Raw genomic sequence first — 16,814 nt, forward strand, 5'->3', positions numbered from 1 at the left:
TAAGGTGAGGTGAAATCTCAGTGTAGTTGTGATTTGCACTTCCCTAATTGCTTAGTGAAATTAAACACTTTTTTTCATATAAATATAGTTTTTGATAGTAAGATGTGGCCATCTGTATTTCTTGTTTTGAGAAGTGTCTATTTCCTCACTTATTAATTGGGTTATTTGGTTTTTTAACGTAAAGTGTTTTGAGTTCTTTACATTTTCTAGATACCAATCCTCTGTCAGAAATGTAGCTAGCAAAGATTTTCTCCTACTCTATAGGCTCATTCTTGATATTCTTGATAGTATCAGATGATTGCAGATGTGTGGATTTGTCTCTGAGTCTTCTCTTCTGTATCAGTGGTCTATATATCTGTTTTTATGCCAGTACCATGCCATTATTTGGGTTATATGGACTTATGAGCATTCTTGGAAAGTGATATAAGTACAAGGAGAAGGTCAGTGGTCTAAGTGTTAAACCACTAAGACATAAGATTTTCTCATCCTGTCCCCCATCCATCCCAAGGACATGTCTTGATACTGTATTAATAATAATAGTCAACAATGTTTAGAGACTGGAGAATCTATATCATATTCAAGAGAATAGAAATACAGGGTAGATTGAATTTAAAGTCAACAGGAGCCAGAGTAACAGCCAAAGAGCCATCAGCAACTTTTACAATGAATCTCTCCGGGCTATAATGACGGAAGCCTGAAGAACTCATCTGCTTTCATAAATCAAACTTATTCCCTGAATGTTTTGTGTGGACTTCAACATTGCGACTTTTTTCTAAGGACTGTGGTTCTTATCCACATTTAAAAATTTTTAGCCCAAACAATGTGAAATCTGCCCATTTAAAAAAAAATTAAGTGTACCATACTGTACTCTAAATGTACAAAACCTTGTAAGGGCTTTTATTCAATAATTATTAACATGATATTGCATAAAGGCCCTTACAAGGTTGGACAGCAGATCTTCAGCTAGTTTGCATATATGAAACTTTATATCCATTGACTAGCAACATCTCATCTTCTCTTCCACTAACCCCTGACAATAACCATTCTACTCTCTGCTTCTATTACTTAAACTATTTTATATACTTTCATAACTTGTATCATTTGTCCTTCTGTGATTAGTGTAAGTTCCTCATGTTTCATCCATATTGTCCTATATGACAGAATTTCCTTCTTTTTTTAAAGAAAATATTCCACTGTATGTCTATATGTATGTACTTACGTTTTGCAATGCTGGGGGAATAAACACAGTCCTCAGGCATGCTAACACTGAGATCTTTATTTTTTTATTGTTTCTTTCTAGTTTTAAATGACAGTAGAATTAATTTTGACATAATTATAAAAGCATGGAATATAATTTGTTATAATTCAGTTCCCAGTACTTCCCCTTTTCCTCCCTTCCTCCCTCTACTCTATTAATATTTCTGCATTTAGTTTTTTTTTTTTAATTAGTGTCTTGTGGATGTTTGAGACAGAATCTCACTAAGTTGTGGAGGCTGTCCTCAAACATGCAATCCTCCTTCCTTAGCCTCCTGAGTCACTGATATTATAGGCATGTACATCATGCTTGGCTTGCCATGTCTTTATAGACCACACTTTTTTATCTATTAATCTATCATGGACATTTTGGTTATTTTCATATTGTATCTGTGGTACATAGTGTTGCAATATATACTGGAGTGCAAATATCTCTTAAAGATTTCTATTATTTTGGATATATACCCAGAAATGGAATTGCTGTATCATAAGGTAGTTTGATTTTTATTTTTAGCAACTTTAATACTGGCTGCACCGATTTATATTTCCACCAACAGTGTAAAAAGATTCCAATTTCTCCACATCTTTGGCAAAACTTCTCTTTTTTTCTCTCTCTCTCTCTGACAATAGCCATACCCACAAGTATGAGGTGATCTTCATTGTGGTTTTCATTTATATTCCTCAATAGTTAGTGATATTGAACACCTTTCATGTATCTCTTGGCCATTTGTATCTCTTTGGAGAAATGTCTATTCAAGTCCCTGGCTCAGTGCTGTAGATTAAACCCAGGGCCGAGCGCTACCTAGACAAGCATTCTACCTCTGAGCTCCATCCCCAGACCTGTTTTTATGTTTGTTTGTTTTGTTTCTTTTTATTATTGTTGTTTGCCTTTGAGCTGAAGGACTCCTTATATGTTTTGGATAGTTAAACTTTTTATCTAATAGATAAGATCATTTTCCTCGTTATCTTGCAGGTTGCCCTTTAATTTGCTGGTGGATTCCTTTGTAGAAGTTTTCAGTTAGATCTAGTCCCACTTGTCTTCCTTTGCCTTGGTTTCTTATGCTGGTATCCCTATATCCATGATATTATCGCCAAGGCCAATTTCATGGATTCTTCCTCCATGTTTTCTTCTTGAGGATAATATGATTTATTCCATTCAAATCATATTTGACACTAAAGGTGGAAACAAAAGTTTAGCAAATGTGTTGGATCACATGTTTTAGGGAACCTCAGTCTGGAGTTGGCGTGAGGAGAGGAAATTACATTTATGTTTATTATATTATAAATTAAATTAAATTATATTAATCCAAGAGATAAGAACAAACATCCATTGCATATCTACTATGTATATTGGTGTGATTCATTTACATTAGTTTCTAATTTTTAGAAGATCCTGTAAAGCAGGTATTATCATTCCCACTTTTATATGATAAAGTAGTCTCTGTGTCAAGTCTCATTCTGTTGTTATTTGGCTTATGAATACTCACATAAGAAATCAAATTCATGACTACTTTCTGCTTTCCTTTATTTTCAGTTAAACTTCTCTTAGTATATCAGCATTTCTGGTTTCTTTCCCCTGTTTCTTTCATCTCACTAAAAGTGCCAAACATATAATAATAACCTTTTGGCCAAAGATACAGGATGGCCCAGTTAATAGGACTGACCACCATGAAATAAAAATAAAATTGTGTCTTCAACATATGTTTTTGTGAAAAATCACATGTTCTCATACAATAGAGTACTTATCTTGCACGATAGCCCCCAAATCAGCTCAAATTGGACTATAGATCTAAACATAAGCTCTTAAACAAAACTGCTAGAAGAAAACACGTGGAAAAACTTCATGCCATTGGTCTTGGCAGTGATTTTGGGGATGTGAGAACAAAAGCTTAAGCAACAAAAGCAAAGGGAATGAGGTTTGACTTAGAAGGTTCCACTACTTTGTAAGGAGATTTAAAGCCACCTTGCATTTTTTTTTTAATTGCTTATTTGCTCCACTTTAGTAAGTTAGACTAAAAGAACTATGCCTTTGAAAAGAGCTTCTTCCTCCATGGAGAATATCGGGCATGCTAAGTGAAGTAAGCCAATCCCAAAGAACAGAAGGCTGAATGTTTTATCTGATAAGTGGATGCTTATCCATAATGGGGGAGGGGTGGGAAAAAAAGGAGGAACTGTGATTAAGCAAAAGGAAGGGAGGGGAAGGAAGGAGCCAAGGGGGCAGGAAAGATGGTGGAATGAGATGGACATCATCACCCTAGGTGCAGGTATGATGGCACATATGGTGCGATGCTACATTGTGTACAATCAGAGAAATGAAAGGTTGTGCTGCAACTGTGTATAATGAATCAGAATGCATTCTGCTGTCATATATGCCTACTTAGAATAAATAAATTAATTAATTCCCCCTTTAATAAATAATAAATAAATTTCCCCTTTACTTTTCATTAAAAGCAGTATGTAAAATAATTTTGGCTTTTATCTCATATATTAGAAGTCAGTCCTGTTTTCAAGTGTTCTGTGAGGCACAGTTTGTCAAATGTAGGATCCTAATTGTTGTTTCACAAAATGCAAAATGAACACATTCATATACTCACCTGTTTTTCCTTCTATTTAAATGATCAATTTCAAAAACCCAGTCTATGTGGTCACAGAGAAAACCGTCTCCCTATTTTCAAAAATGAACTTCCAGGAAAAAGTCAAAATAATCTGTTGACTTAAAGGCTGCTAAATGCCTGATGAAGTTGTTGAGTTGTAGAAATACATCAGAACAAGAATCTATGTGTATGACTCCGGCTCTTAGCTCTGCCCTACAGAGTCAAGAATGAGCAATCCCGAATCCCTTCCCGAGCCATGATTCTCAGACATTATCAAACTTAAAACTAGTCAATGAAACAAAACACAATCCCAGCACAGCCTTTGTCTTATGTCTATGACTGTCTTCCTACTTTTTCATCTGGAAATTTTGCTTGAACTTTTCCCCTTTAAGTCCTATTGAGACACTGAGTACCATAGACTCCCAAAACTGATGAGTCACAACATTGTATCTGTGAAAGTTAGCAGCTGCCTCAGCTGGTTATGTCTCCTGAAGATAATGTTGATTGTCTCTGCAGGCCACATTTTTTTTTTTTTTTGCCACATTTGTAACGTTTCTGACATCCCTGTTTGAATGAGAGTAGACAGTTCCATGTGAATTCTGTCTCTCTCTCTCTTTCAAACATTTTATCTTGCCAAGTTCTGGATCTTCAGGAAAAATGGAACACTCTCCAATGGAAACCGTGAGTACAGAATTCAATTCTCAGCACAATTTGTCACTAATATTATTAAGAAATCTGTCTGCTTTGAATTTTCTATACTATCTTTAACAGGGTCATTAAGAATTGTTCTTACTCTCTCTCCTTTCTTTGAATGTTTCACTTTAAATAATAACCTAGGACTTATGCCCATAGAGCAACAACTTATTATGTCAATTCACATAGAGAAAAAACAGGTAACATGAAAAAAATAATAAAGATTTGAGTCTCCATGCAATTTTATAGCTGCAATAGTAATTGTGATCTGCAAAGAAGCAATTATATTTAGAAAGACTAATGAGAGAATGAAATTTAAAGCCTAAGTTGAATGTTCTGATTAAGGTAAGCTAGGGAACAGTATTTATGTCAACATGAGTGAAAGTGGTCCCTATGGAAATTTTGCTGAATATTGTCACATAGGTTGGATCCCTTTAAAGGAGAGGGTTATTTTATGTTGTTTGTACAAGATTTTACATCCCAAAAAACAATTACTGAAATACTAATAATTAGAAATGATAAGTGGGTAAAAGACAGGTTGAAGTTAAACTTTGAATGTTTTTGAATAAAGCAAAGAAAAAGAATAAGTAACACTTGACCTACATTTTCAAGTATGAAGAAACAAAAAAAATTCCAATATTGTATATAATTCATTAAGTTAATTGCAAATAATTTCTAAAGATTTAATCAATTAAGTTTAGAATGCTTAGCACTTGCCAGTGAGTGACTTTTTTTTTGCTCTTAGAGGCCATAAAATTTCATTGCTTTTCTATCCATCTGAAATTCCATGATTTTGCTCATTGGACTTGCTCCCTAGCTCACTTTCATTCTATCTACAGAAAAAGAAATCTTGGTACACATTTATGGGAAAAATTGAGAGAGTGTTTTGGATGAAAAGGATTCTGTGGTTTAAAATTATATAAATAAACTGCAGTGCTTCAAACAATAAGGATTTATAAGCTTAAAGATATCTAAACATAGATCCAGCATGAGTAAATAAAAGCCTTGGATATATAAGAAGGACAGCATGCTAAAGAAATAAAAACTAGCAACAGATAAAAGCATTTTTATTTATTTATTTTTAATTTTAATTGATGCATAATAATTTTCCAAGTTCACTGCATGCATTGCAATAGTCTAATCATGTAGGGGCTTTTTAACTTACAGATGTTGGAGAGCAGTGGGCCAAAGGTTTTGGAGACAGCAGAAGAAATCCAGCAGCGGCGTCAGGAGGTGCTGAATCGGTATGAGAGGTTCAAGGAACGGGTTGCTGAGAGGGGCCAGAAACTCGAAGAGTCCTACTACTACCAGGTTTTCAGGCGAGATGCAGATGACCTGGAGAAGTGGATCAAGGAGAAACTCAAGATTGCAGGGGAAAAAAGTTATGAAGATCCCACAAACATACAGGTACTTCAGCTCCACAGATTTCCCCACAGCAGACCCTAGGCTCCCGATGGAGGGAAATAGGTCTTTCATTCCATGATTGTTGAGGTGCAGGTGGGAGTGCAATCTGGTTCCATTTAGAGACAAAACCAGAGTAAGTAAGACCATGGAGTGGGAAGTTCAAAAATTGAATTAAAGGAAAATCTAAAGATGCATTTCCCATTATAAATTTGGAGAGATGAGGCTGAGAAAAGAAAAATCAAACACAAAAAAATGGCAGTCTGTCAGTTGTTTAAAGTAGAAATGTTTCTATGCTCAGAACTCACATTCTTGTGATTTAAGTGTCTAGCTGGTTAATAGTAGTGGATTGATGTAATAGAAAGATTAGATTACCTGTTAAGGACCGTAATTAAGTCTCTAAAGGACATACGTTTTTAACTTCTTAACCTTCAGGATCTTATTTACAAAGGGAACTCATTCAAGATAGAATTTGAAATTAAACCATGGACAAAAGAGCTCAAGGAATCTCTGACGTACCATGGGATTTCAATATTTTGTGACATTAAGGACAGAATCGTGATAAGAAATCATGAATGCTTCTAAAGCATTTGCTTTCCATTCTCTTCAGAATCACGATTTTTCTTAGTATTCCTCCAAACTGCTACTTATGGCTCTTGTTAAATTCAAGTCAAAAGTCCCAGGAGAAGAAGTTAGGTGGAGACTTCCACACCTATCTATTGATGTGGTATTATATTACAATACGTGCCATCATCTTGATCAGAAGAGGGTAATTCTCATGTTGACAGGACGCGGAGTACCTGTAAAAAAATCAAAACATGTATAGCTAAATGGATCAGTTCACACATGACAGCAAGAACAGTCCAGGATGCATGTTTAAAAATCCATTATTATGACTGGCCTCTTCTTCATTCTGCTTTCCTCTCAGTGGAACTTAGCTATTCCTAGCTTTCTTTGAAGGAGATGTGTCATGTCTTTTAATTCTCATAGGACTCTATGAAGCCTTTAAAATAATAGGAATTTGCTAAAGATTCCCCAAAGTCAGTGAGGACAGAAAAGGACCGACCCTCTCCATGGAGAGATCGTAGAGAGATGTGGACCCTGGGACCCTTTGAAAACCTATGTTTAGGGGCATTACCCAAAGTGACTATTTCTTCTAGAATAGGACAATTGCAACTATGGCCATGGCTTGTCATCGAATCCAGGATAAGGAGCAAGTAATTCTGTCTGAAAGTAAGAGGAGAAGAATGAAGTTCACTTTATGGCCAGGGAGACCATGCTTCATTATCTAGAAACTAACTCTGATTTCCAAACTTCAGGGGAAATATGAGAAGCACCAATCTGTTGTCACAGAAGTGCAAGCAAAATCCAGAGTCCTTCCTGAACTGGAAGAAATCAGAAAACTCCGATTTACTGAAGATCACTTTGCCCATGAGGACACCAAGGTAGATGTATGGTAGGGGTCTCACGGAGAAGTTTCTCATGGTTAAATTTGTTATTAGGGTTTTAACTGATTATACCAGATATAAACCTTGATGTAGCTGGCTAAGAATAAGGGCGTCTGCCTCTGGTGTTCTATTGAGATTGAGGGAGAAGAAGTAATGGGGGTGTCCTTGTGTTCCTTGGAGTAGGAAGAGAACTGTGATTGGTAGATGTCATCAGATGGTACTACATTCCTCTTTATGCCACTGTAGGATTATTGGTTCAAGATCAAGACCATTTCAACCTGTTCCACGTTTTTCAGATAACTCATAGCTTTTCCCAATGACTTTTCTATTTCTTCCTCAACTTCAGTCTCCTTGGCTCCTAAACTCTTTGAACAAGTGATGGTCTCCCCTTTGAATCTACTTTGAAATCTTTCCTCTTTGTCTGTGAAAGTTCTTTCTTTTCCCACCCCATGCCTCACGACTAATATTATACATTTTCAAACTCTCCTTCACTTTTATACAAAACCTCTAAAGTTCCATCTTCAGAAAATATTCCTAGAACTAAAGATAACACTTTCTAACTTAACCTGTGCACTCTAGATATTTGCATTAATATAGCCATTTATGATCTTTAATTTTATTAGCGAACATTTTACTGTTTACATACTTTTAAATTGTCAAAAACTTATATTACATGTTTTCAAATTGGGGATTGTCTTTTGGATGTGGCATAAAATTCTATGCCTGGAATCCCAGTAATTTGAAAGACCGAGGCAATAGGATCACAAGTTTGAGGCCAGCCTCAGCAACTTAGGGAGATCCTGTCTCAATAGAAAGGACCAGGGATGTGGTTCAAGGGTAAAGCACTGCACTGGTTTAGTCCCAATACAAAAAGAAAAAAAAATCTAGTCTATTTTACTATCAATAAAATATGATAAGGGAATATAGTCTTTAACCAGAAAAGAGTCTTATTAGAAAGAACTCACAATGAAAATTTCAAAATTTATGTAAAATAGAAACAATTTTGTATCATTCGGTAACTAATATTCTACATTGATTTGAGAAATGATAAAAACATCTACTACCTGTCAAAATCATTAGGGCTATTAGAGAAATGCAGTCCACATGCTACCTTGAGCAACATAGGAGCTGAAAAAATATAATTCTTGAAGGTATGACAAAGATGGCAACTTCAGTTGTATAAGAAATGTGTTACATGATGTTCTGAGCTAAAGTGCCAATCAAAACACTCTATATGGTCTCAAATTATATAGCCGCCAAATACTCTTACTGTTTTGGTGCTACTGATTTCCAGTAACTCAGCAAAATTGTAGCTTTTCTACTTTCTGTCAAACACTCCGTGCTGTTTCTTCTCTAGCATTACCACAATTATTTGCTATTCTTAGAACATTTTCTACCTATCATCTACCTGTCAAAAATCTTTCTGATGCCTAAGGTTCAGTTCAAATAAGCACTGTACCATGCATCTGTCTTCCTGTTCATTTTTCTGTCATCATTCCACCTTAAAACCCCAAGGCGTGTTTGCAAAAATTTCTCCCATGCAAGATTACATTTGGTTTAGTGTAAGAGCTGTTTTCATATGCATCCTATTTCTTTCTTTAGATATTTGTTGACCAATTAATGCATGAATGAATGGGAAGAGGAATCATTAATCCAGCTCTTTTTTCTGCACAAGTCTCTGAGTCAGTACCTGCTCCAAATCCTCTGTGCCTAAATGATTCTGCCTCTGTCCCACAAAGGCCCATCTGGAAGAACTCTCCAACCTGTGGGAACTGCTGATGGAGTTGATGCAGGAGAAAGGCAACCGGCTGTTGCAGATCCTCAAGTTCCAACAATACTTACAGGAGTGTGAAGATATCTTGGAATGGATTGGAGACAAGGTAAAGGACAGAATGCATACAGGGCCTCCCTTCCTTCTGTCCCAGGAACTTCATAGCAGCTCCCTGCAGACTGCTCACAAAGAACTCAGAGTGTTTGCTCTTGGCATTCATTCCACGGGAGGATGGGGGATTCTGGCAAAGATTGAGAGATATTTTGGAGATTGCCATTGTAGGGCATAAGCTTAAACCTATGGATCCAGATATGGAGAAGACAAGACTTACATGAAGAATACCACTTGAAATATGATCTGGGCTTATCCCTGTTCTACCTCCTGGGATCTTTAACTTCTGTTCATACTCTGGGGCTTGACTGAGAGTATTTCCAGCTCTTTCTCTAATCTCCTCTCAGTTCTTATATCCAGGGGTTTTATTTTTCTAAATGCTTAGGGAATGTTCTCATATTTAAGATTGAATATGTACACAAACGTGTACCTAGTGCAATGTGTTGTAAGATATTTAGTATTTACAAAAGGGTGTTGGAGTAGAATCAGAATGAATTGACTCCTCACCTTCCAAAAACATAACAGGGTACTTCCAGAGGCTTGGGCCAACAGTGCACCTGATCTTACTGAAGATTTCTTTCAGAGATCCCTGTCCCCTTGGCCAAGGTGCCCATTCAAGAAGCACACTCTGGTTTCTGGCTTTTCCTGGGGTTGAGGGCTGTTTTCCCAGGTACCCCCAGGATCTGCATCTCAGAATGCAGAGGTTTTATTCTTTTGACCTGCAGAAACTCCTAAATGTTTATTAGTGGGTCAGTAAACTTTTCTGTATCTACAGGAGGCTATAGTGACATCCGCAGAGCTGGGTGAGGACTGGGAGAGAACAGAAATTTTGCATAAGAAGTTTGAAGAGTTCCAGAAAGAACTGGAAGCTCGACAGGAGAGAGTGGACAGAGTGAACCAGTATGCCGACGAGTGTGCTGCGGTAAGATGGGAGTGAGAGTCCTTTCAGGGAAAGGATTCTGGCCTCCAAGAATTTCTGGCCACAAATAGGTGGCTAGGAGGGCAATCAAACATGGTGAGAAAACAGAGGGTAGCATATTCCTGTAGTAACATGACCTGCACACTTTCCTCTCCCATTTGAATCCATCTACCCCTGGCCAGTTTATGGAAATGTATCTGTGTGAATATGTGTGTATGTGTGTCTCTGTGTGTAAAGGAGTTAAGTCTATAAGGAGCAATGAATTTACTGCTGTATTATGCAGTACATTAATTACACATATTTATAGAGCAGTCTTTGTTCATGAAAAGAAGCAAGAATAAATCAGCAGGGAATACAAAATTTATGTGTGCTTATACACCCACACACACACATACACACACACAAACACACGTGATTAGACACAACATGCTATATTATACAATGATATTGTACATGAGTTTTAGGGGGTGGAAAGGAGAACAGAGTTAGTTTTACTATCATTTATAAAGAAATGCCTGAAATAAATTTTTAGTCTCTGAGTAAGCAAAGTGTCAGTGTGGGAATAAGTGATCTTAGTATATACAAAGACACTGTGTGTGTGTGTCTGCATAGAATCAGCCTTCCCAGTTTTCTTCTTTCTCTTTCCAGAAGAATAGAGAGAGGAAAGCCAGGATTTCATCTAATACACACACACACACACACACACACACACGCGCGCGCGCGCACATAATCTCTTAACAGTTGGCTATATTGTGCTTATCCACTTCCAGTTTCATGACGATCACAACCCATAGTAGGAATGTTCATAGCTCTTTATTAACAAGAATTCAGAAGAATGGATTCTGAAGAAGGAAAACCAGCTAATGTTTCCTAATTTTTTTTCCAGGCCACGTGGCCAATACTCTGCGTTTTCCCTCTCTATCATTTTTTTTTCCTCTTGTCATACAAGTTTCCCATTTGTCTATTACTTCTTAAAAAACCAACACGAAATCTAAAACAACAAACGTGTCTTTTGTTCATGAGTCCATTGGCCGGATAGTTGAGCTGCTGGACTGGGCCATTCTCCTGATCTCTCCTGGTCCTTTCGTGTGATTGAAGTTATTTGGTGGCCCCACTCAGTGGTGAAGGGCCCAAGATGGTTTCCACCCTGTTTTTAGGCTCTGGCCAGGAAGATTTTCTCAATGTGGTCTCTCATTCTTCAGGAGAATGCCAGTGTCCCAAGAGAACAAATGGTTTCTAGAGACCTAGCTGCTGGAACTCATAGAAAATTACTTGTACCATATTCTCTTGGTAAGCAGGTTAAAGGTTGACCCTAAGCCAAGGTGTGAGGAAACAAACTCCGTCTTAGAAGGAGAAGTGACAAAACAGCATGATCCCCATTTTTTTTTCCAGTCTACCACCGAAAAGATGACTCCAATACAATTAGAGTGGATCTTCTGCTCCTTGGCATGGGTCTATACGATATAGCAGATGGGACCATACATTTTAGAAGGAGGATGTAGAAACTATGTATGAAGAAACTTGGGAATGGGAATGGAATGGGAAAGAAATGGGGCAGGAGGAGTTGGGGACTTGGGCATATAAGAACTCATCAAAATTGAATCATGACCACAAAACAGTTAAGAACCAAAGTCCTAGGATTTTGGAAAATTGTCATACCACACAAAGGGGATTTTCTTCTCCTTGGTTTCTAGTTTACAGGGGATTTGGCAGGCATCAAAATTGTGGAGCTCTGAAAATAACATCACGACTGGGCAGTCTAGTCCAGCATTGTAGGCAAAGGATATAAAGTCTGGCAGGTTGGTTTTGTGGATCAGGTTAGAGTCAGGGAGCAGGGCTCTGGTGAAGTTCAGTGTCTACTTGTGGTGGTCATTCTCTACTTCTGACAAAGTACAAACGGTATGAAAAAAAAATGTGTTTAAATGACATTTGATGTGACTTCATCTTTGCATAACTCCAGTGCTGATTTCCTTCCACAGGAGAGCCATCCTCAGCTGCCTTTGATAAAGACAAAGCAGGATGAAGTGAACGCGGCCTGGCAGCGTCTCTGTGATCTGGCTCTCCGGCGACGTGAAAACCTGTATAGTGCTGCGGATCTCCAGAGATTCAAAAGGTATGGATCTGGTCACTTCCTTCTAGAAGACTATTAAATAGCGGCATGCCATTTGGCCTCTGTCTACTCCTCTTAGCAATTAGTGATCAATAACTCAAACCAAAGTGCATCATGTGCTTGCCTTTCGGACAGCAAAGGAATTGAGACTGTGATCCAGTCTACAGCCAATGCTGTGGTGGGGGGAGACCAAAACAATAACCTCAGAAATAAGAGTACTTGCATATTAGTGATGGAAGCTCTGCAGAAAAGTGATTAAGAATTAGATGGGGGTGGAAGGTGGATTTGGGAAGAAAGAAAGTTCTCATGAATAGCTGATTCAGATATGGGAAGCATCTCTGGATGCTCAACCATCAGGAGGCATAGTTTCTTAACATCTCAATGGAAACAAATAACAAGAAAAAATATTTTAAATTACTTTCTGCTAGTATGCAGGACAGTAGGTAATTGCTACCTGGGAGAATGAGGCTGGTGCATGCTCCATGCTCTGTTGCTCTCTTTGTCTTGCAATGCCTGCCATCTTGTTTTGTTGGAGCTCATGTTAATGTCTCCTAGGGATATGACTGAAGCCATGCAGTGGATCAAGGAGAAGGAGCCTCTAGTCACCTCTGAGGACTATGGCAAAGATCTTGTTAGTTCTGAGGCCCTGTTTCACAATCATAAGGGACTTGAGAGAAACCTTGCTGTCATGGACGACAAGGTAAGACACTGTTGAAGGAATGGCTGACCCCTGCAATTAGAAACTGTATTTGATAGACCTCTTGCCTAACTCCATGCCTTCAAAGGACACCCTACATCCACTATTTTCGACAAAGGAGAAATTATGTGACATTTGAATATTTTTCTTTATTCTAATTCTTGTTTATCCAAGTTCATGGGATACTGAATAGTCTTTAATTTTATTCAAATTATTTTTACTTAAATATACTTATATATGATTTATATTCTGTTGTCTTCTGTTATATATTTCAGAATATAAAAATAAAATGGTATCTTTGAGGATATTTCTCTAGTCTCTCTCAGTAAACTACCCTATGGCGAGAATCATCTGTCCACATTTTCTTCTGTTTCAGTTGAATCCTGCTTCTTTCTGTTCTTCACTCAGTATATCAGGGAAGCATTTTCTTCTTTTCATTCTATGATGAACACTGAGACTCTTGAGGTAAATCTACCTTTAGATTTCCTCCTGTGAGCTGAAAAGCCCCAGTTCCTATATCTAGAAGACTAGACACATGCATACTAGAACTTGGAGGAAGCCTACCTCCTTGAATGTTTCTTGTCCTTTATTTCCTCCCTTTATCATGTTAGCCACAACTTAAGCCAATTACTACTGAGTGTCCACAGAGCAATCAACCCACAGAAAGATCCACACTGCTGTTCTTTCATTGTAACTCTGTCCCTGTGACCAGTTTTTACAAATATCCACCATGCATCTTCTTTCATTCTCTCTCATTTGTTTTCTTGTTTTTGTTCTTTTTTAAAATAATAGTAAATAATTAAATCCTAGGATTTGATGAATAGTGATAAAAAAAATGCCAGACCGTGCAAAATACCTGATTATATTTGAGTATGATGAAAGAATTAATGGTAACATGTGGAAAGTCACCTGCATCTACATTTTGACATAGTAATCTGTTCTTCAGGAATTGTGATTAAAGTGGTATAGTATTACTGGGATTTCCTTTGCCTTGTTGGCAGAAGTGTTTTTGTGACTCCCACAGTAAAATTTAGGGAGACAATATAAAGGAATAAATGCAGAAAACTTGCTGCCTCAATTTCATTGATTGACATTGTTCTGTTCGGTTTTCTATATCTACATGGTTCAATTTGGGTGGATCATATGTGTCTTAGAAATTTGTCAATATTATCTAGATTTTTTAGTGTATTAGAATATAAAATTTCAAAATAGTTTCTAAAGATAGTCTGGAATTCAGAAGTGCCTCTCTCTCTCTCTCTCTCTCTCTCTCTCTCTCTCTCTCTCTCTCTCTCTCTCTCTTTTTAAATCAATCTTGCTTATCATTTCAAAGAACTGATTATTTGTTGCATCAATCATTTTACTGTGTTTCATTCTCAATTTCATTAATTTCAGCTCTGATCCTCATCATTTCCTGTCTTTGATGGATTTTTGGCACTTTTTAGGTCTTTTTATAGGGTCTTGAGGCATAACATTATCAATTATTTATTTGGGATCTTTCTTTTTTTCTAAGTAGGGACTTAATGCCCTAAACTTTCTTCTTACAATTACCTTCCTATTGTCCCAGAGATTTTAATTGTTGTATCACTATTCTCATTTTAAGAACTTTTAAATTTCTTTCCTGATTTACTCCTCATTTAAAGGTGCCTTGTTTTATTTCCAGGTGTTAAAATAATTTCTGTTTTTTATCTTGCTGATTTCTAATTTCCATGATGATCTGATAGGATGCAAGGAATTATTTCCATTTTTGTAATTTCTAAGTAGTGTGTTTTGCTCTAAAACAAGATCTATTTAGAGAAAGTTTCATGTGCTGCCAAGAACAAAATGAATTCAACTGCCAATGGATGAAACATTAATTTGGGCTTGTAGTCTGCTTTGATCTGGGAGTAGCCTTTCTGCTTGCTTTTGGTCTTCATTTGCATGGTATATCTATTTCCATTCTCTCATCTTCAACCTATGGATGTCTTTGCCTATTAGGTGAGTCTCTTATAAGGAAAATGTGGCTGAGTCTTGCTTTAAAAAACAATTCTGTATTTTGATGGAACAGTTTAGACCATTTACATTCAGTATTATTAAGAGATACGATTTATTTCTTGCCATTTTGATTTTTTTCTAATGCTTAATTCACACTTGATTTTTCTTTAATTCATTATTATTACTAGTAATATTCATCTGTATGTTGGCTTTGATTTTTATTTGTCATTTCTTCTGCATGAAATGTTGAGTATGTGCTGTAGTGTAGGCTTAGTGGTTATGAATTCTTCTAGTTTCTGCTTATCATGGAAGGTTTTTATTTCAACTTCAATTCTGAAGAATGGTTTCAGTGGCTATATTAATTTTGGTTGGCAACTGCTTTTAGTCAGAGCTTATTATATATTATTCCATATCTTCTTGGATTTTAGGATCCAGGTTGAGAAAATTCTTTTTGGCTTACCTCTAAATGTGACCTGCTGTTCTTTTCTTATGACTTTTAAGATCCTCTCCCTATTTTGCTTGTTAGACATTTTAATTATAATCTGTCATGGAGAGGATCTTTTTTGATCTTGCCTACTCGGGGTTCTAAATGCCTCTTTTATTAAATTTCCCTCATTCCTGAGGCTTGGAAAATTTCTGGAAATTAGTTTATTTCAAAGGTTATCCATTCCTTTAGTTTTCATTTTGATGTCTTCATTTATGCCAGCCTTCTTTAAAATAGCATAGAAAATTGTGAGTATCTGCAAGTGTGGGTCCTATAACCAAGGCTGTCTGTGGGTGGAGTGTGGTACAGAAGTCCCCACCATGGCCGATGCAGATCGCCAGAGCACTGTTCTTGTGACTGGGATAGAAAGTCAGTTGGCCTGCCTATATCTGAGCTCCTACTGTCTGCAGTTGTGAATTGTGGGTGCCCACTTCTTTTCACTAGAACTTCTTTGGAAGGATGCTACCTAAGCACTTGGAGGTTGTCTGCAAGTGTGGGGCCTGCAGGTGCAGGTTCTCTGGGGGTCAACTGGGACACAGACCCCTTCACCACAGTTGGTTCAGTTTACAGTGGTTTTGCCCATCACAGGGGTGGGAGTAGGAAGTCATGGACCTGACTTTGCTGGAGGCTCTCTGCTCAGCTGCTTCCTTTCTAGGCTGTGGAGGGCTTGAGTGTTGCAGCCTAGATCCACTCCACCCTCTTCTATAATCTCTTAATACCCCAATTCACATATATCAACATAAATATACTTGTAAATTATCATTACTCATATGATCAGTTACACTTGTGCCATGACACTTCGCCAGGAGTCAGAATGCTTGATCTCCTACGAGGTTTCATTCTCATTCCAAAGGTAAAGGAGTTATGTGCCAAAGCAGACAAGCTGATGGTTTCCCATCCTTCGGATGAACCTGAGATCCAGCAGATGAAGAAGGATCTGGTCTCCAACTGGCAGCACATCCGTGACTTGGCTACTGCCAGATATGCAAAACTGCAGGCTTCTTATGGGTGAGATATTCCCTCTTTCCTATTGCTCTGTTTATCTCCGCAGGTGTCAAGTGTAATGTCCAAAGAAGAAAATAGTGAGGGTCTCAGCTCTCCTGTCTATTTAGAGGGGGCAAATAAAGTTTTAATTTGTGATGTAATACTCAGCATAACACCTCCACCAACCTGCACCCTGGACTTCACCTGCGTGTATTATCGCAAGGTATTGTAAAGTGGCCCATAGAGCTGGAAAGGCAGATGATATGACTTTCCAAAATTCTGGCTCCTGCTGCAGAACTGGAATAAATTTCCAAGCTAAAGAGCATAGAAATAACTCCCAAATCATTTCCTGAACTACAGGTTAAAAGCTAACAAAA

The 16,814-nt window shown here is 37.5% G+C and overlaps 1 protein-coding gene across 1 annotated transcript in view; it reads left to right on the plus strand.

Annotated features, from left to right (window-relative positions):
- The first annotated feature begins 5,708 nt into the window (after positions 1–5,708).
- Spta1 (spectrin alpha, erythrocytic 1) overlaps positions 5,709–16,814 on the plus strand; it is a 72,522-nt gene continuing 61,416 nt past the window's right edge. The window contains exons 1-7 of the mRNA XM_005339400.5: positions 5,709–5,948; positions 7,262–7,387; positions 9,130–9,270; positions 10,048–10,194; positions 12,171–12,304; positions 12,857–13,001; positions 16,307–16,461. Coding sequence (XP_005339457.2) covers positions 5,709–5,948; positions 7,262–7,387; positions 9,130–9,270; positions 10,048–10,194; positions 12,171–12,304; positions 12,857–13,001; positions 16,307–16,461 — 1,088 coding nt within the window. The remainder of the gene's footprint in view (positions 5,949–7,261; positions 7,388–9,129; positions 9,271–10,047; positions 10,195–12,170; positions 12,305–12,856; positions 13,002–16,306; positions 16,462–16,814) is intronic.

This window comes from Ictidomys tridecemlineatus, chromosome 11 (genome assembly GCF_052094955.1).
Source record: "Ictidomys tridecemlineatus isolate mIctTri1 chromosome 11, mIctTri1.hap1, whole genome shotgun sequence".
Classification (NCBI taxonomy): Eukaryota; Metazoa; Chordata; class Mammalia; order Rodentia; family Sciuridae; genus Ictidomys; species Ictidomys tridecemlineatus.